We start from the raw sequence: 21,865 nt of genomic DNA, 5'->3' as shown, positions 1-21,865 counted from the left end.
CATGTATTTTATCCTGCCATTATACAGTTGTCCCCAAAATAATGACTACCATACCCCATGGGTCCCATTTACATTGTCTAATTTAAATCCTATTCTCAAGATAAATTCCTAGATGAACACATGATGTCATATAATAGGATTATCAAATTTTACTCCTTTTGTATTCCATTCTGTTTCACTTTTGTTTCAATATCAGGCGATCAAGACATGTTGCATACCGGCAACTGGTGAGATGATGCTGGAAATTTCTGGGCCAAAATGTGAGAGTCCTACTGCCATCTTCTGCTGTTAGAAAAATCTGATAAACTCATCCATCAGAAATAGTGACAGGCTTTCATTTTGCATAGGTTGTAATAAGACTGTATATGCAGCACTGATATTGGGTGTAGAATGTTACAACTTGTCACATTGCGATCTGCTTAACGGGAACGTGGTCACAGTGTAGAAATGCATCAGATAAGTTTGTACATTGCAAAATGTCACATGTATACTTTGTCAGACACCTTGTCCATTACCGGTATGTTGGGTATACATGTACTGATGATATGCTGCGTCCAACACCAACTCATCAAGGCACACAGCTGAGAAACATGCTGTTGGACTTCAGCCTCTCTGTACAAATGATCATGTATTACAGTACATTGTATTTTATTGTAATTTATTGATGCATGTTCAGTGGAACCTCAATATTATAAGCAGTGATATGACAAACTGTAGTTATAACAAGATCTTGATATACAGGAGTGATATCTCTGGTCCCATAATGTCCCTCATTATAACAAGATTCAACTGTATGTCAAATGCACTCTTGTCTCAATTCTTACTCTTACTATGCTCCCCCTCTCTCTTTTGTAATGTAGACCTACTGCATGTTTTAGCAATTGGAAAATGACACTTTCACAACCATACAACAGAAGGTAATTTTGATTGTGTAGAATTGACATGTTGAACAGCTATGTTGTCAATCATGGTCAGAAGAAATAAATAATGATATGATACAATTAAGATGCTGTAGCCTTTCCTGCAATAGCTTCACAGCCTCTATTTAGAGAACAGGACCAAGTCTAGTTACAAACTCATTGAACTGGAATGTAGCTGGCTCATATAGTAGTATTCTGTCATGAACCAGTATTCATTTGTCAAAACATTCCTTCCAGCTGATTACACCAATTATATTTTGTAAGCAAATGGAAAAAAAAAGTGTGTTGTATTTTCTATATGTAGTTGTAGCGGTTGTAGTAATACAGTACATGCAGTATAAATTCATCCTTATTAACAAAAAAAGATTAGCTTCATACAGACACATGAAAATGCACAAACATACACACTTTACACACACCCTCAGTACACTCATGCATATCAGATACAAACATGCACAAACACATACCAGCATCAGACACACATAGGACGAATATATCATTGATATATTTTGCCCTATGTTTGTCTGATGTTCTCCCTCGTGGAATGGATAGAAATATTCCCCTCATAGATATATGTACAGGTAAGATTTGTATGGCATTGTACATCTGTATGCGATTTGCATGTTGGTGGGAGTGTTCAAGTGATGCCTGTTTGAAGGTGTTTGTGGGTATGTGTGTAGTATGGCTATTAAAGGGTGTGTGTGTGTGTTGATGTGTGTATAGATAGGAGACCAAAGAAAATTAGTAAAAGGGAGTGAAGAAAAGATGGGGGAGGGTAGTGTACTTACAGGAGTGAGATTGTAAAACCCTACCAGTGTGTTATCTCCATATCCTAATGTTGGAACACAATGGGATTTATTCCACTGGATCAATGGCAGCTGGTCAGTCAAGCATGCATGAGTGACATCCACATTTGACATCAAATCAGTCTGGAAGAGTTATCTTTTCCACATACATACTGTATATTTCATATCAATATTATGAGACATTCTCATGTAACATTGAATCAAAAGCTTTGTGATTTCTTCTTCACTATACAGAAATCTCTACAGAACTCAAATTTAGGATAAAAATGATATATGTATTGCAAGTGTACATATACAAAACAATACAGGTGAGTGATGTTATTCAATCTTTCACACATTTAAAAATGTGTACAAAATGTGTGAATGTATGTGAGCATACGTGCATGTGGGTGTTTGCTTGTGTGCACATTTTCAGAAGTACCTATCTGCATGAATAATTATGAATGTCTGAGTCTGTGTGACCTAGCAAATGTTCTTTCATAAGACCCCTGACACCATATTCATAAAGAAACAAACAATGCTTAACTTTTAATGCTTGACTTCAATGATTATGTATGGAGAACTATAATAGAAATCAACAGAATAATTCCCCAACTAGACTTAGCATTGCATTATGAATGCGGATTCTCCCTGTGGATGCATTCCAGGTCTCGGAACTTGAGTAACTGGGCCTCGGTCTGCTTAAACACAGATGAAGATTACGTAAAATGCTAATGCTTAGAACACATCTTGTTCTCCTTTTTCATAATCTGTGAATCATATACCAAGAGTAAATTATTGCATTTCTTCTCAAAACTACATGTATATACAATTTTTTTTCCAATCCCTTTTGAGTGTGTTGTGTTCTATAATGCATGCACATCTTATTCTAAATTATCTTGTCAAAAATATCAATATTTGATCATAAGAGTGACAAGCTCTAATCTATAACAGCAAACATACAATGATAAAATCATAGTAAGGGACAGCATTCATGTAGAAATCTTCTTAACTTACCATTTTAATACAACACTGAATATCTCTACAGAATAGTGTTAAGAATGCAAGCTCATCTGTCCATAAATATGGTCATTTATGCTTTAAACATCAACAAAAGAATACACAGTTTTCCTTTTGTATCCACATGACTCCTGTATTGTAAATGAATTATGATTTTGCTATTAAAAGGACAATATTCAATTGGCAAAGAAATGGTCTTTGAAACACTATATCAAGTTGGCATCATATTGTTTGTAATGAAATGCTACATACAGGTACATGTTATACAGACGGAACACAACAGTAACCAAGGTGATCTTATCTCGTCTTTAGATGATCACTCATGAATAGAGCGCATAAGAATGCTGGGTATGTATAACAAAATTCTGAGTGTTTGTATCCAACATCTGACAGAAGAACAGATGAAAAAATCATTCTACAACAATTTAAAAAACTTTGCAAAGTATCATATTGTACATAATATGAATTTCAATCTCAATTGCAAGGATTCCTGAAACCATCACATCATTCGTCAGGTGCAAATTGTCTCCTGTGATATTCAATAACTTCCTCCCTTGGATGACACACGATGGCACTCACAAGGGGAGGCGTTGAAGGCTGGCAGGATGCAGGAGTTTTGTCATCGTACTCCACAACAGCAGAAAGGACATCATCAACATGTGCTGTAGAAAATTCAACAGAAAGAAACAAAGGGACACACAAAATAGATGGAATTAAGATGTTTGCATTGGTTTTTAGCATCAAAGTCCTTAAGGTGTCATGAACAGAAACCACCACTTTGATAATGACATAAAAAAATCTTTGCAAATTCATATCAAAATTGGGGTTTGCCCTCCTCAATGCAAAGACTTGATTTGAGAATGCCAAAGTAGCCATTGGTCATAACATGAAATGTGGAGTGTTGGTCGTCGGGAATGGAAAACTGACTGCCTCCCTTCTATGACTTCTGATTAGTGGAACAAGCATAAGACCTGCCCCTCCACCCCCTCCCCCCCCCCCCCAAAAAAAGAGAAAATGTATATCTAGACCCTTTAAAATTGATCATTTTATGTGTACTCAGTGGTCAAGAAAGTCATGCTTCTACAGAGACAAACAATAATAAAATGTGTAGTTGACAAATTGTGCCATTCTAATATTTTTCTCTTCATTGTCATTGGTTTTGTAACGTGAATTCATTTTCTTCCAATATTACATAAAATATCTACGCCGTTCTTTACGAACCTTCACACTAGAAGAGCCAGGCTTGTATTTCGGCTTCACAATCTGGTAGAGCAGATCACCTGTTGCACCTCGAGCTTGCCTCCTGTCTGGATTTGTGTTGTACACTGTAATGCAATGCTGCCAGCTGAACCCTGTAAATAGTAATAGCATAGAGAGGATTGAATAAAAAAAATGTCTATGTAGGCCTGTAAGAACATGGTTAACTAGATGCATGTAGGAACTCTTGGGAGAAACAAATACTGTTAATCACAAATAATAACTGCCATTAGTACTTCCCCACATTCAACAATGTAACCAGGGCAAGTGAAATGGTAATGATGACAACTGAAAATAAACGACTGCAGAAAGTTCCTTGTCTGATTGGAAAGTGACTTTTTTTTGTACATGTAAACTATGAAATCACATTACATTTGTCAACTAATATATGGGAAACATTTTGGGGCAAGAAAAAAAAAAGGATATTGAAGATTTCACTTGCCTAATGACAAATGGGCAAGTGAAGACAAACTGTAAATGCCCAGTCCTGGATCAATTCAATCTAATAATTTGTTTTGGAACATACCATCCAACCGTTCGGTTACTACAACTCTTTAGAGCTTTATTGGGGAAGCAAGGCAGTCCCACTCGAAACGCTAGACAGAGCTTATCAACCTATCGAAACCAAGAAACTGTTAGTAAATAATGATACTACATGTAGTAGAATACAGGGGAAACTCGGTATAACGAACACAGCTATAACGAGATATCGGTTATAACGAGGAAATTTTCTCGGTCCCAAATTTCCTTCCACACAAGTCTATGTAAAATGCTACTCTTATAGCTAGATCGGCTATAACGAAATAATTGCTATAACGAGATAGTAAATCAAACCTGCTATAGCGAGGTAAAACAAAATGCCTTCGGTAAAGCTTTACTTCGCCTGTGCTATCATCTTCCGAGATTGTAAAGCTTGATGCGCCAAAAACTGTCTTGTACACACATAATCATTTTCTTCAGTGCACTCCAGCTAGCACTGCATGCTGTACGTGTGAAGTGTGTGTGTGCACGCACACTGATACATGCAGAAAATGTGGTGGGACGGCCATATGTATACATGACATCATCATGACGTTTAGCAGGTGTGAGGCAATCTGATGCTGTGATTGGCCTTGTACTTAGGGAATTCCCCGTCTTCACACACACGCAGTCATAATCTACATACAGAATGTGTCACATACACACACAGCATTGTGCAGACCATATTCAAGCTTTCCACACAACACACACCCATACGATAACAATTACACATCTTGATATTGGATTTCCTTGGCGAAAAACATCTTCTTACCCATAAAGGTGAGTAATTCCCTCACACACAATATCAAGTTATCAGTGTTGATTGAAATATGATGGGTAGTCCCACATGTGCAAATTAATGTCTTTATTTTATGCCTTCTTTTATGCCTACTGATATAACGAGATATCGGCTATAACGAGGAAAATGACTCGGTCCCGACCATCTCGTTATATCGAGTTTCCACTGCATTAGCAATAGGCCGACGCCATAACCAGACGCCGTGCGAACCCCGTCCCGATTTATACAGCAACTGGGCTGTGTATAGATCTACAGTGTAGTTACGATTCATACGATAGCTAGAGAGTCGTCTATACAGAACATACCCGACTCTATAGATCTAGAGATTTAGAGTCTCTAGGTCTATATGGTCTCGTGTCTCTATCTCGACTCTATACTATAGAATTGTCTAGACGCTATAAACAGAACATACCTGCTTTCTCTCCATTTTCTTGAAATATTTTCTCTAACTTTCCTACAAATACACAAGACTCACTGCACTGTGAAGTACGGTATACGGCGAGACAGTCGGCACTGTATACCCCCTGCTACGTCAAAGTGTCACCTGACAAGGCACGCGACCGGTCCTTGCTTTTTCTGGGGGCGTTCCCGACTACCCGAAAAATGAGCGATTTAGGCGATTTCAACTGAGTTTTTTGAAGTTCACAGATCTCGTTGAAGAAAAGCATATGCGATTTCTAATAGTATTGACACAGTATTTTCATATGATCATCCATTATAAAGTTAAAAGACTGCCCCTTTAATCAACCATTAGATAGAGAAAAGAAACGGCAAGATTGGTAGATGATTATTATCTCGAAGCGATTCATCGCTATCATAGCACTCATGTTCAAATACCTATACATATAATATATTCCTAAAATAATGCTGATATTACAAATTCTGTATCAGATTCCCAGTGAAGATGCATTAAATGTGTTGCATTTTCATCTATAAACCAGGGACGTGTAGAGTCCTTTGTAAATGTACAGCAATTAATCATAGAATAAAGTAAAAATAATCAACAGAACATCACCGTTTTACAAAGGAGTTCAGGTAAAATAATACAGTATACGAGAGGAGCAATACATATATATACAAAATAAAAAATACTAATACAAAATACAATACAAAATGAAAAAAAAAAGTTTTGAATGGAAGAAAACCAAAATGTAAAAATCACAGCAGCCAGTTCGGAAAACAAAAACACAAAACAAAACATGCTTTAAACAGTTTGTTGAAGTCATGTGACGGAGTAATATTAAGTAAAAATTGACCCTTCTATAAGTGCCAACATTGAAGTCTTAAAGGAGAAGTCCGGACGATTTTGAAAAAAATTAACCCAAATCTACATAAATAAAGGACCATAATGACTAAGTTTCATTGAAAAAGACCCTCCCAACTCGCCACAATCGATTTTTAGCATCACTAATTTTGAATCGTAACCGTTCGATTTCTGTACGTCGGCGAAAAAGATCACGTGACAGCGTGACGTATCATCCTCACATTGCTTTTTGCTTGGAGCGTCAGCTGGCTCGGGGGAGCCCTGCTTGAGCAACGGTGATACGGGCCAAGCAATCGGTAGTAGCGTACCGCTCAACAGTCTCTGACCACACAGCGGATGCACGCGGCATGATCTATTGCTTCATTAAAAAAATGCCGATGTGTCAAGTGTTAGGGTGCTGTCAATACTTCAACTTTACTAGTAAGTCTTCAAATTGAAGAAATATTTCGATTTTAAATTGATATTTATCCACGATACTACCTTATCATGATCCTGAATGCTACAACACGCAGCCCCATTACGCTGTGTGTATTGGGCTGCTGGTCGTAGTTACCGGCGCGGCGCGGCGGCGGTACCAAGCTGGCGCTGGCGTTTCTTCCGCGGTTCAAGTTACATGTATACTGTCGTATTTTATCACCGTCAGACACACTTTTCAACAGTCTCGGACAACAAAAGAGGCAATAATTCTGACATTGACAGACTGATTTCAGATTGTTCACACTCAGAAGTCGAAAAAACGATCGCGGATTGTGATAGCACTTGGCAGCAGCAGACGTAAATGTATGCCTGAACAGCCCGACAACAGCTAATGCATTGTAAGTGATGGGGTGGACACTAATAAGTACGGCAGTATTATAATACATACATATTTCAATTTAAACGAAAATGTTATAGCATTGCAACTATTTTACATTAATCTTTGAAGATTTTATGTAGATATATAACGAAGATTATTTGAATAAAGGAATACAGCGTTTGGCAACAGCACTCGACTCCTAAATCGGTGTACGGTCTCCTGCAGCAGCGCCGACAAGGCACACCTATGCAGCTCAGGCATGCAGATACCGCCCGCAGTCAGCAGTGCAATGGGAGATCGATGCGTATACGGTAGCTGGGCTTCTCTCGCGGTGCTCTCAGCTGAGGAAACTGCGCCTGATACGTCACGCGCAATGCATCCTGGGACAGATAGTACGAAGGGCTGCTCGCGACGGATTCGAACATGAAGAATTACCTTATTTAAAAAAAAAATCATAGTAAATGTATCTGATGGTCTTTTCTCGTCGGGAAAAGGGTAATAGGTTCATGAAAGATTGTTCTTTACACACGAAACGGCTGATAATCGTCCGGACTTCCCCTCTAAAGTAACTGGTTGACGCATAGGATCAGCATTTCAACCGGACAAAAGAAGCCAAAGTCCCATTGGTTGGCGTAACTACTTCGACAATACGTCTTCTACAAAATATTTTCTCATTTTTCCGAATGTAGAATGAGTCCGAATTTATCTTCTTCGATTCTGACTACGACCCCTCCCTCTTCCTTGTCCCCGTCCTCGTCCCCGTCCTCGTCCCCGTCCTCGTTCCCGTCCTCGTCCCCTTCCTCTCTCCTGTTGTATTTCCTGTCTTCGTTTTCTCTCACTCTCTTTCTTTTCGTCCTCGCATGCTGGGCAGATGTTTGACTTGCACTCGCTGCTCCTCAGTGCATGGCCCACGGGACACTGCCTCCAGGCATCCAAATGACTTGACATCTGCTCGGAAGAGTCACCTAGCACCATGCCTAGAGAACGGTAAGTTGACCGAACGAACCCATTCCTCCGGTATAGCTTAGTCAAACGCTCATCAGCTGATCTCCACTGTTTGTTCCCTAACCGAGTCGCAGATGTCAAAATGGATACGAGTTTCTCCATTTCAGAAGTGTCCTTTATTTCTTCGATAAGAAGCAACAGGAACTCTTTGAGCATGATTTGCCTTTTCAGTTCAGTCTCCGTATCCTGGATCTCCTGCTCGGTTAGCTCGACAGTGTCTCTGGTTAGAAAATCCTCAACCTCATCGACACTGGTTTGAAGCGCCTCCACCAACATTCCAACAGTTTCGACATCCTTTACCTCGTTGCATGCCATGTAATTTCGGAACTTGCGAATGTATGAACCGCTGCACGACTGTACGCGACTGATCATTTTAACGCGGAGACAGATGCCTTTTCTATGATCAGGGAGGTGAGACATCGCCCCCTTGCTATGATCTGATGTCACGTGTTCAATGTCTTTCGCCCATCCCAGTAAAAGTGATGACTTTTTAGTTAGACCATGGAGGTGTCTCTCCTCCCTGATGGTTAGAGGCTGACGGGTCAGGCTGTCGATCTTCCTTGTTGTTTGAGCCATCTCATTCTCGAGGTCCTCTTGGGATTTCTCAACAGCGCAACGTAGACTCTTTCGATAGGTGTGAAGGAGGGAGCCGTATCGCCTACTGACCCGTATCAGTTGGCCGCATCTCGGACAAGAAGGTACCTTCAATGAACATATAAACACAATTTCAGCTTCTTTTTTGCAAATATTTTACGTACTCTGCATATTATTTTCGATATCAAAATATCTTTTGCAGTATTATGCTATGAAGAAAATCTTTGCATATTCTCGAATGACGCGGTATACACCCGTCAAACTCTATATGATTCGAGGATATCCTATTCAATTCAAGACACACTGTCCTTTAGTTTCGTGAAACACTTCGGAACAGTTTATCCAAGGCTGTCGGTTGAAAGAAAAAAAGTTTGATAAAGCGATGGTAGTAGTAAATGTCAGTGAATTCTAAGGAGAGAATGCCAAAGGAAAGTGTAAATCTATCATATGAGTAATATTCCTGACATAACGCCAGATGAATCCGATTCGAACGAGCTGCACATCTTTCTCTATAAAGATTACTCCATTCTAATGACTTATTAGACTGATAAGAACTCATTTTCCAGCGTGAACAGAGCGACGCAATTTCAAAGTTTGGAAACTAGCGTTACTTCAGTATAGATAGAATATTGATTAAATGATTAATTAATTAATCATCTCGTCCCATGTCCCCCTCTATGTGTTCTCCTCACAACAAACGTTGTAACTGCACATGATCTTCGTTGTGTTTATGGCCCGCATTTAACTCTTCACGATTCCCTTTCGTCGATAATTTCAACAAGTTTATCATTTCAAAACGAGGAAATTGGGAAGCACCTGATTATACATGTAGTCATGATTAGAGTGATAAATATACCATGGTTACGTAGCGGTCTTATCAGATAGATTGATACAAGTTTTTACCACTATCTTCTTGAACTGTGTCAATGCGGTTGCTGTCTTTTCTTTCTGATATCCAAGTTTTTTATCCAGTTCCTTCACCTCGAAGACATGACCGCAGTCCTCAAGCTTGATGTATCTTTTCATAAAAGCAAAATTGTGATGGCAAATCATTATGGCAATTATTATTTAGACACCGACATGATGAAGAATCGATGGTAAGCACTATCTAATCCTACATCTAATTTCATAAACTAAAATGAGACTTATTTATTGATGTTGAATTGGAACAAAGGTTTATGCAGTGATAATAATCCTGATTATGGTTATAGGCCTAATGACAAAATGCCCTAGTAACTTTCTGTCACAGATATGAGTTTCCTAGACATCAATTAAATTGCATATATATATATATATATACATTTGATTATACTGACAAATACACCATGATTTCAACGCTGTTAAGAATCAACTTTGAAAAAGTTTATACACGTTAAGTCAGTTCACAATTAATCGCATCTTTCACCGAGGTTGTGAATATTCCGTGTACGATAATTCTCATTCGATTGCACGTTTAAAAGAAATTATTGCTGAAATTGGTGACTGCGTCGTGCTCCTGACGATTACGTCTGGGGCAAATTGCGACAAAATAACAGGATTTAGGACTTCTTACAAGGTCTAGGGTAATTTTCCAATGGGCAATTACCCCGGACCCTTCCCCTGACCCTAACCCTAATCCTAACCCTGAACCAAATTCTAACCTAACCCAAACTCTTTACCCTAAACCTAACCCTAACTCTAATTTTTTCTCTAACCAGCATTTAGTCGGGGACGGGGGAGGGGGAGGTGATTGCCTTGATACGCTAACAAGGTATACATAAATGTTTACCTTGATACACTCGGGTCTTCGGTTCCGAAAAAGGGTTGCTCCAGCTCGGTTTTGTCACAGACTCTACATGGCGTCGGGCAAATCTCTCCACAGAGACCGATGCAGGGATGTCCGCATATTTTCCTCTTCTTAGGACAGGGTTCGTCACACGGTGGTCTATCACATGGTTCGAAACATAGCTTAGAGCAACTGAAGTGTGGACAGTTCCACTTGCACCGCTTCAAACAGAGCTCACAAGGTATACTGCAAGGATAACGGCATTGGTCATGACGGCATTTCTGTGGACACCTCTGTTGACACGACGAGCATGGCGTCCCACACTTTTGTGTACATTTGTGTCCACAAATCAGCATCTTCTTACAATGTTCTGTGCAAGGCAAATGGAAACGTCCTCGATTACACTCACCACATGTACCTTTGCAAGAATGCCCACATAGCAATGTTGCGTCACACTTTACGTAACATGCACTGGGTTTGTCAGAGCATTTGACCGTCACTCTGTGCTTACATGGCCAGTCATCTCGGGTTATCATTTCTCCACACTCTTCCGTGCAGGGCTTTCCGCATTTACCTCGACATTTATGACCACATGCAAGTAGTTTCTGGCATTCTGAGGTACACAGCACTTTCTTTGGATCCTTAAAACATTTCACCATTTCAGAGTGACCACACGGAAGTATCTTCAATACGAGCTGCTGACATTGACTCTTATCGCAACATTTTGCTTCCATCTTGTGCCCACACGAGAGAGTCTTCCTCGTTAGAACTTCACACACGATACAGTTAATATCTTTGTGGCATGGAAACATCTGCTTGTGTCTACATGAAAGGGTTCGCTCTATTTCTTGAAAACATTTTATTTTGCTGGGATCCTTGTGACACTCCTCATAGCAAGTGTGACCACAATCCAATGTCTTTTTCACGATTTCCTCGCACTTGCCTTGCTGACAGCACTTTCCCTTTTTTGTGTGGCCACATCCGAGCCGCCGAGTGACGACGATGTCACACGACAAATGAAGATAATCAGGACTTTCGTGGCAAGGGAGGATGCGCTTGTGAGAACATCGTAGAGTCTTTTCTACAGGCTCATTACACTTGATATCAGATATTCTCTGTCCACATGGCGCTTGGCATGAGTGCAAGCAAGGCAGTAGTTTCTCGATAATCACAGAGCAGCTAGTGGCACAAGGCTGGGAGCACACGTTCGGGCAAGTGTGATTGTTAGTGCAGATGGCTTTGAGACACCGTACCTCACATTTGTACAAAACATGATCTCTATCAGTAAGGTGACAAAGCTGTCGGCACACATGTCCACATTCTAGCCTAGCTTCACATGGCTGGGTACAGCTTCCATTTGGGACTCTTTCAAAGTCCTTTGCTGTTTTTACAGCGATTTCTTGGTCAGGGTGGTTTGCACATTTCAACTGCAATGACTCCCCGATGCTGTTGGTTTTCTTCAGAGTCTCCACAATCTCTTTCCACAAGTCATTGTGCTCAGCGAACATGGTGAAGTTACCAATGCAGAACATGCCTTTCCTCGCTCTTGACAAGGAGACACACAGCCGATTTGAGATTCTCAGAAAGCCAATCTTACCATCGTGGTTACTCCTGACGAATGAAACGAGAATTATGTCATTCTCTTCTCCTTGGTAATTATCAATGGAAGTCACCTTCACTCCTTGAAACTTATCGCGCGTCATTCTTTGTTTGAAGTGAGGAAGCTGCCCTGTGTAGGGTGTGAGGATGGTGATCTGATGTGTCTTGTATCCCTGCTGTATGAAATAATAACACAGAGCAACCAGGAATTTTGCTTCATGCAAATTGGAATGACTTTGAATGTCCTCATTACATTCCTGTTTCTGTGCGTGATCAATGAAGAACATATTTTTGGTTACACCTCGGATGTTCTCAAATTTCTTCACAGAGTCATGATCATCGAGGACATCGTAAAAGTGTTTCCTCATGACGTCCGCAATCTGAGGGGGCATTCGATGTTGAAGCTGTAGCTGTGTGTACGGGAATCCGTTATTGATCAGTCGTTCAAACAGGGAAATGTCCAGATGATATTTCTTTGCCAGCATGTAGACGTTTGGCTTGGGTCTGAGTTGTTGATGGTCACCGATAAGAATGAGCTGTTGGCAAGAAGAATGGAGGGCAGTTGTGATGTGAGCCTCGAGTACTTCAGCAGCTTCCTCAACAACCACAATCTTTGGTCCCACTCTTTGAAGTACTTGTTGTTTGTTAGCAGCCCCAGTTGTCGTCATGCCGATGATGGTAGCGTCTCGGAGCACTTGCACCTTCTCTATGTCCTTGGCTTCTTCTAGTTGTAAACACAGTTGCTTATACTTGTTTTCATAGACAGGCAGACGAATATGAAGATCTTCGATGTACTCGCTAAGCCATTCGTGATACAGTGCCCATCGTTGATTTGGGGACATTTGCCACACATCTAGAATTTCGTTAATGGCAGTTGACTCAATTCTATCTGTTCCAAGCAGCTTTTGGGAAATGTACCTCTTGAGTTGACTTTTTGTTTGGGAGAGATCGAGACCTAGAAATGGGAGGTCGTCCTTTTCGCCATCCATTTCTGTCTCAAAGTCTTCTTCAATCATTCGTTCTGCCTCTGTGGGGTCCCTTTCCTGCTCACCATCTATTGAATTGCCGTCGGCTTCTGTCATTTCTTCCGCTACCTCCTCCTCTTCTTCATTTACCTGCTCTGTATCTAGCGAATTGTTGCTGGCTTCCGTCATTTCTTCCGCTACCTCCTGATCTTCTTCTTTGGCCTGCTCAGTATCTTGAGAACTGTTGTTGGCTACTGTCGTTTCTTCCGTATCTTCAAATACCTCCTCCCCTTCTTCATTTACCTCTCGTGTTTCTAGTCCTTGCGTCCAGTCGGAGTACCTTTGACACTCACAGAGAAGCCATTCCACCATCCACGATTCAACCGTCTTCAACTTGCAAAGTCTGAGGAGACTATTGTAATGCGTCCATGACATATAGTGACAAAGTTCAGACTCGTTGACGATCCCCGCTTTAGCTCCAGCCAGTCGCGCCTGCATGCGCTCCACGATATTCTTTGCAGTACGAACTTCCTTTCTGAGATGCCTTACTCTTCGATCAATATAGTTTTCCTGGTTTCCATCAGGGTCAGGTCTTCTGCTACCACGAAGTAGTTCATGAAGATTGAATTTCTCGAGTGCTTTGCTTTTACTTCGACCACCAACTCTTACAATACCGACTTCAAGAAACTTTTGAATACCTTCAAGGAATTGATCAAGGGCATGATTTGTATAGCATACCAAGAGAATGGGTCCAGGATCTTCTAGAGTACACCATAAATGCCTATTCCGAACAAGGATTTCAACGATCTTGAGACCGACATACGTCTTGCCTGTTCCTGGCGGGCCCTGAATAACGGATAGTTCGTTGGTGAGTGCTGTCTTCACTGCCTCAAGTTGTGATGGATCAAGTTTGACATCACCGCCATTCGGCCAAGAATCATCATTCGTGACTTCAATTGCTTGCTCAAAATCTCGCTGCCGTCCAAGTTTCAAGCGATTACTTCGTCTGTTATGAAACAGTGGGGATATGTCCATTTTCTTGTACTCAGTGTGCTCTGGTAATTCATCACACTTTGTCCCCAGATAGAGTGGCACGTCTGCATTTTCACGGAGGCCGAGGATGTATCTCGCAAGGGGCAAAGAACTGGATTGCATTCGCTGAAGTCCCTGCAAAACTGGATGATAAGCTCCAAAGAAAACAGCAGATTCTGCCATGACAAAAGTTCTTCCTAACAGACCGGAAGCGTCTCCTTGATCGACCAAACGAATAGCAACACGGCCGGCTTCCAGTTCCTTTACATCTCCGTTGGCCACTGTTGCATAGAAAAATGTCTGGAAGTCATCGCTGGAAAGGAGAACGAGAGACCCAAACATAAGCCTCTTAGCTGTTTCCCATCGAACTCCTGGTGGAGTCTTGAAGGACATAGAATGAGAGACGCCGGAAGAATCACAAATAGGTCGAACAAATCTCACGTCTTCATATATTCGGATGTCATGAATTCTGGGTTTGCTGTTGGGGTGCTCTCTTTTGAAGGCAAAGTACTCTGAGAAGCCTACACGTAACGGATAGATGAAATCTTCCTTGAGGAGTCTAAACTGCACATCCAGATAGTGATATCCATCCGCGTAGACGCCTTTCCTGATATGAGGCCGAAGGAAGGGTTGATACCCGGCCTCAAGTTCTTCTGCGGTAGGGAAGATGCCTTGCTCACGAAAATTATCTGGAGGAGGATTCTTGAGGGCGCGATCCAATTGACGTCTTTTGTTCTGCTCCTTTTCGAGGGCATCGATTTGGTGTGATAAGTCAGTCTTGATAGACTCTAGATGCTTGTAGAGATCTGGCGATACTTCTTTGAATCCTTCCACGGCGTCTACCAGTAGAGTGAAGGGAACCTTGACATCTGTCACTCGACTCGGCAAACTCTGTAGCATTGTTTTGAACACGATGAAGACGTCGGTTAGGACAGTTTGTATTTCATCGACATATTCGTCTGCGAAACTTCTTAGTCTGATGAGATAGGTCGGGAGATGCAGCGTAAGCAGTTTTGAGTCAGAAACCAAGGTGAGTAGCATGCTGACTGTATGATCTGCGCCAATGGTTCCACAGATATATGCCAAACTTCGCCATATAAGCCTTTGCCTTTCCTCATCCATTGTGGGTTCATTGAAACTGGCTTCTACACATCCCTTGAGTGAACTAAGCTCCACCGCTGCCTCGGATGGATCTTTATGAAGAATGTCCTGTAGCAATCTAGAGCTTATTGGTCGAAAGTTACGATGCCGATTGTGTTGGCCCCCACTGGAATGGGTACTAGATGTAAATGTCAGTGGGAAACAAAGAAACATACACAGGTTTGTCATGCTGCATACTGTAATGTTTACTGACAATCCTCAAAAATAATATGCACTTTATAAATGGAAAAATTATATTGAATGAAGACGAGACTTAAATTTACGTTGATCTGCGATTTTTCTGGTTAAATTTCCAAAATGTATATATGTGAAATACTGCGAAACAAAATGGAACTTTAAAAAAAGTCAAATGCAAACAGCAAAGATAAGAAATAATACCATTGTTTAGCCGAAGCAATAGTCAGGTACAGATCCATTCTGCTTTTATCCAAAGCTATCAGTTACTACGTTAAAAGTTTTGCCGTTGTATTTTCTTCTTATCAGGCCTATCATTAGACACCCTTCCAATGAAATAAAGCGAAAGGAACGTATACGTGGTATGACCATCGCAAGCCTTTGTAATTCCTTTTTTTTAAAAGAAAGATTCACTTTCGGTTATGTTCAATATGAAAGCGAGGCAACATCCCAACTGAAATGTACCTGGAAGGATCATGTATTGCCCCATGGCCTCGTCGACCACTAGTCAAGTGTGATGCCCCTCTCCTGGAACCACCCGCACCTCCCTGTTCCACTTCGGGGTCCCGAAGGGGATCTGGATGGCGTCTTCTTCCTCGTTCTGTCTCTTCAAGAACCCTTCCACCTTGGCGTCTACCTTTTCTCTCTCTGCCACGCCTCCTATCATGACTGTCGTTTCGTGGACTTGCCATCACTGGATAATGAGGTTCAGATGTAAACATGATTTATCATAACGTCGGACATGACACCGAGCTCACCACTACATATTTCACGTAAGAAAATACTTACCTCTTCACTGAACATACTCTCTCTTTCTCTAAAAAAAGAAAAAAAATCTAGTGAAAATGTTTATTTCCACTCAATTTGGAGTGACCTCAGGGATCACTTCAAGATTTTGGTGTGATTCCTAAAGGCACTCTCACATGAGTGAAAATGAACATTTTCACTCAAAATTCACTCCTATTTCACTCTAAATTCACTCTTTCCTGTTATTCACTCCTTCAAGATTGAATAACTTCACTTTGTTTATATGCAATTTTCATATTGTAAATTTTCGTCGGAAATGGAATAAAATGAAATAAAATGAAAGGAAGAGTGAACATTTTTACCCGATTTTTTAGAGAGTAATCATTCGTTTTATCATTGTCTATAACGTCTATAGCAGGCTATGCCCGGAATTGATAGGATCCTATATTCGTGAGGTAATTTTTTTTTGCCTGCCTAGTAATAGACTGGATTTATAAAGTATGTGGTGAAGCTATTCCTATAAATTCACTTGAAATGATTGTGAATTTTTTCCTCCTTGAGACGACCATAATGACGTCCACAAACAGTGGCTGTCTGGAAAGCAAGATCGTCTTAAAGAAAAGAAAAGAAAAATCCCCAAATCATATGCATGTACGTGTGTGTGTGTGTGTGTGTGTGTGTGTGTGTGTCGGCTTGTATCCTGTATCTGCATGGGCGCGGATGTGTCTTAAATTCTACATAAGAAAATGGAAGATTCTAATACGTTGTATGCAAAGTGCATTCTTTTTACTTGTATACTATATGAAATATATTTTTTCACGTGCTGCATTATTTGACTTTTTAATCTGCAATGATACTTAATAATTTTGTCAATAACATACATGGGATAGGCAAAATCCTTCCTTTTATGAAGGAATTATGAAAGGGTTGCACTTCGCATCTTCATAAGCTACGGTGTATACATGGGTTGCAAGTTACCAAAAATGAGAAGAAAGAAAGAAAGAAACAAACAAACAAACAAACAAACCAGAACTCATTTAAGTGCTGTACTATTATGCATGTCAGAATTCCAGAAGGGAAACTGGGCTCACAAATCCAAGGAGCCTGAAGTAATAAAACGGCATATTAAACTGAGTGAGTTTTTTTTTTTTTTTTTTTTTTTTTTTTTTAAAGAGAAAACATCAATATTACCTGAATTGGTTTACAGGCAGTATAAAGTGGATGTTTATGTTGCACGCTTAAAATGTATAGGCCTACCTTAAGATATTAATCGGCATATACGCTAATGCACATGTTGCAAGTTCAAAGAAGACAAAACGAATATACAGCTGAATTAATACTGTACATGGGTTTCTTATTACATTACCCTAAAATGATCGACTGAAACAGCAAAATGAAATGACCTGTATCATATTTGGAAGTAAATAGATATGAATTGTCGAATGATAGCTGTGTGGCTTTGAATAGAAGGGATAACAATAAAGTACAATAATTTGTCTAATTGGATTAATAACGGGGGTAGCCATTTCGTCATGTCGAAAGTTTGATAGAAATTAGACTGCACATAGTTTACATACTTAATGTGTGGTTGGTTGACTGAACAAAAAGTAAGACTGAGCGCTTATATTATAGGTGAACATTAAAACTTTTAGTTTGAAGAGGCCAAACGGATTACCTCTCTACCGAGCATTCTACTTTTCCCCTTTAAACCCACTAAAGTGGACTCCCGTTATTTTATTATAACCGAACGAATAAACAGCAACAGAACATAGATCCGATAATTTTGCGATGTTGATTTTTATTTCCTTAAAACCGTGTTCGTTTTAACGGGAATGCACGGTCTTTCTCCACACGGGACATGGTGTATGTGTGTGTGTGTGTCTGTCTGTCTGTCTGTCTGTGAATCGTGTCATGTATTAAATGAAAAGCAGAGAATGGGGAAATAACGTCATACCGTTAACAGAAAAACGACTTCTCGCAACTGATAGCTCCTTTTGTTGTAGCGGGACACACCATCGAGTGGTGTGCTCTCTCTGTCCCTTTCATTATCTTTGAGCATCTTACTCTATAAGTGGAACTGGTACATAATAAATTTTATCTATCATTATAATTGTCCTTCAAAGGCTTGTGATAGTGGCCATGACAGTATGAGTGCATATACTCCCTCCTAACAAATAAAAAATAGATAAACTCACAGACAGAAACAAAGATTTTACTTACCAAGCAGAATCGATGCCTTCTAATGCAGATCATGCAGAGGATAATTTTACAGAGATCAGGAGATGACGCTCATTGAACGCACCGACATTGGCGACTTGTGCAACTGGCTGTATTTGAACATAATTTATTACATACCGAAATCATCGCTATTTCTGATATCTATATGATATCCGAATGCCTCGTACATCGATTTCCAAGTCCACTGCAGACTCTGCTATATTTACAGTTTTTACCCGGCACGTCGAAACGAACAAACATTGACCAATAAAATGTTCCGTTCCTTTCGGCAGGGGCCGCGAGCATAATGGTGGCCAATCAGCGGCGGAGCCTCGCGGCAAACCAGGCCCCAGATGATACAGTTTTCGCTGTGCAGAATATTGCAGCGTCAAACCAGCCTATATACCCTTTGTGACTGCTGGGGAATTCCAACTGCTTGAATATAGCACGAATTGACGTCAGCCACAAAATAAATATGATAAAAACATGAAACAACTGAAAACATGTCACGCGATCAGCAAATATCAGAAGACGATAATCGTTCAATTTTTTAGCATTAATAGTCGGGCCCGGCGGAAAACATAGAATGACTCCGTTGATCTAATTTGCCACGTGTTAATAGAAACTGTAGGCAATTTGGTAAAGACTCATTATCTGCTATAGATTGCTTCGATTGGTTTAATTCTTAGATGAATAATTTTGAGCTTATACAAACATGTTTAGTCAACATAACGATATGAAGAGTTTGTTCGCCAAAAAAACGATAAGTCCATATTTGCCAAATGGAGATATTTGCGATTAAAGGTCAAGAAAAATAAAAAGAATAATAAGAACATTTTTGCTTCTTTCGACCATAACCTCAAAAATGCACCTTTATATGTAGTGACCAATATATCATTTAAAAGGTATTATTTTGTACTTTATGACAGAGACTGTACTTCAAAATCTTCAAAAATGGATTTATCGGTTTTTGCAAACAAACTCTTGATATGATTCAACATGTCAGAATCGGAGCGGAGTGAAATTGCGCTTGTATGACAGATTTTACTGACCATCCCCCCCCCCCCCGAAAAAAGAATGAAGGTAGGGTATGACCGCTTCGATTAATCTTAATCGTCCTTTTCATACTAAATTACGAACACATACAGACTCACACACACACACATACACACAATGATGTCAACCGTGACTAATGACATAAGAAATGAAGTACTAAAACGAACGGGATATGTAGGTAAAATAAACCATTTTCTTTCTCATTTCAAAACCAAAAGACGCTATAAGCTACAATCGACATTCAAACAAAAACAAATGCGATATACGTTAACTCCAATTTTATCAATGTTTATGTCCTTCTCATAGTTTTCATTCTGATTACAGTGCGGCAATGATTATTAGAAATAGCCTTGAACATTTAAAATGATTTCGCGCCACCTCTCTTTGTGGTTAAAGTCTCATTAACTTCCACCCCCCCAAAAAAAAAAGTTAAGAAAAAAACCAACAACAACAAACGAGAAAATGCTGCATTCTTTTAGCATTTCGAAACCTCGTAAAGAAGATGAGAAACATTCGTCTTTATCTTTCCTATTACCCGCATTACGGGCCTGTTTTATTTTCCATATGTGCATGCCACTCACAGAGTAATTGGTATTTTATTGTTGTCTACACATCTTGTTTCAACACTTTACTTCAAGCTATCTTCACTTCTCTTAAAGGAATGGTATAGTGTTGGTTAAGGTGAGGATTTAGCTCTTTTTTTTGGCGAGATACATGTACTTAGAAACCACTTAAAAAAATTCCATGAGGAATTCCAACTTTATTTGATGAAAATCCGTTTTGAAATGGCTGAGATATCCAAAAACAAAGTAAAACAAAGCAATCCTAATGAAAGGTGGGTCAAAGACAATTGACTCTTGTCTCATTTCATAATATATCTGTCAATAAAGAATTATACTTGCAGATTATTCCACATCAGTTTTATTTGCGGAAATCAATTGTAAAAGTGATAAAGCCGGCTTTTCAGGATGGTACAGTTTTAAAAACTTTCACATGATACAGCTCTGATTTACACTTTTTTTCACAAACTTCTTTTGTTTTGTATACTCTATCATTAAGTGATATTTCATTTCATTTGATAAATAAACAAGCAAAATATAGCCAACGTTATGTTAACGATCAAAATGAGTCTTGAGATTGCTCAGCAAGACGGCGGCATCGAACATCGATCATCAAAGGCACAAATGCACCGGTAGTTTTTTCCCCCTTTTTTTGTACATCAATAGGAACTATGTGAATAATTACAGCCAGTTGGAACTCCCACTCTTAAGCCTCCTCAAATCAAACATGACTGTGATTGTTTTACTCCTTCTTTCTTTAAACAGAGTGAAGCTTCACTAAGAGAAACGGCACTTATCCGTTGTCAACTAGCTCAGAGAAGTCAGTACACAGAAAGATGGTCCAAAGTCTTTGTTTTATTTGGCGCATTTTTCAGTTTGATCATTGAACTCGTTAGTTATCGCAGACTTATGTGCAACATTTTAAATGTCGAGCACGTTTTACAGTCGCTTTATCATTTTGAGTGGCAGCTCTGCACATAGTCTACATGACTGTGCACGTGTATCCTATGTATATGATGCATGTATCATATACATATTGTTTAGTTTGACCAAAGTAAACGAGTCTTGATAACATAAACAGATAAATGAAGAATTCAGTTCTTGTGATCACTATTGACTATTTCGCTTTAAAAACCTGCCCCCGCCCCGTAACGTTTGTCATGTAATGTCTTAATCATAATCATCAACCATATATTACTTATAAAACCATGTGCAAAGGGTCATGTACGGATGTACAACTTTTGACCCGTGTATGTACAGGGTTATAATTTTTACCAAATTACTGGTGCGGTTACAAGCGACAACAAAGTAATAGCGGCCTACATTCAATGTTTGTAGAGTGAAATGTGAAATGTATTGGTTTATTTCATATTAAGTGTGAAAAACACATTAAATGTTTTGCAGTGAGATCTTAATCACGTAACGATAGGCACAAAAACAGTTAAAATATGGCAGTGTGTCTGGTTTAAGGACCAGCTCTGCTGTGTATGATAGACGGTGAAATACATAGAAATAATGACATACTAGAAATCCATTGTAGCAAAAAAAAAAAAAAAAAAATGCTGAAAACTGCTTATCCAACAGTGGCGAGCCAATGGAGTAAAATGGAGTCAAACATCAAAAGGGGCCT

At 39.7% G+C, this 21,865-nt stretch overlaps 1 protein-coding gene across 1 annotated transcript; it reads right to left on the bottom strand.

Annotated features, from left to right (window-relative positions):
• Nucleotides 1-7,655: 7,655 nt before the first annotated feature.
• Nucleotides 7,656-19,168, bottom strand: LOC139709302 (NFX1-type zinc finger-containing protein 1-like). The gene is made up of 5 exons (XM_071621251.1): nucleotides 18,623-19,168; nucleotides 16,121-16,349; nucleotides 10,728-15,599; nucleotides 9,863-9,977; nucleotides 7,656-9,067 (listed from the first exon to the last, which is right to left on the bottom strand). Exons 2-5 carry the CDS (start codon nucleotides 16,345-16,347, stop codon nucleotides 8,063-8,065), a joined length of 6,219 nt encoding a protein of 2,072 aa, XP_071477352.1. The 5' UTR covers nucleotides 16,348-16,349; nucleotides 18,623-19,168; the 3' UTR covers nucleotides 7,656-8,062.
• Nucleotides 19,169-21,865: the final 2,697 nt, after the last annotated feature.

This window comes from Diadema antillarum, unplaced genomic scaffold (genome assembly GCF_040938485.1).
Source record: "Diadema antillarum isolate AM-2024a unplaced genomic scaffold, OU_Dant_1.0 seq00001425_RagTag, whole genome shotgun sequence".
NCBI lineage: Eukaryota > Metazoa > Echinodermata > Echinoidea > Diadematoida > Diadematidae > Diadema > Diadema antillarum.
This window is presented reverse-complemented; position numbering and strand designations above follow the sequence as displayed.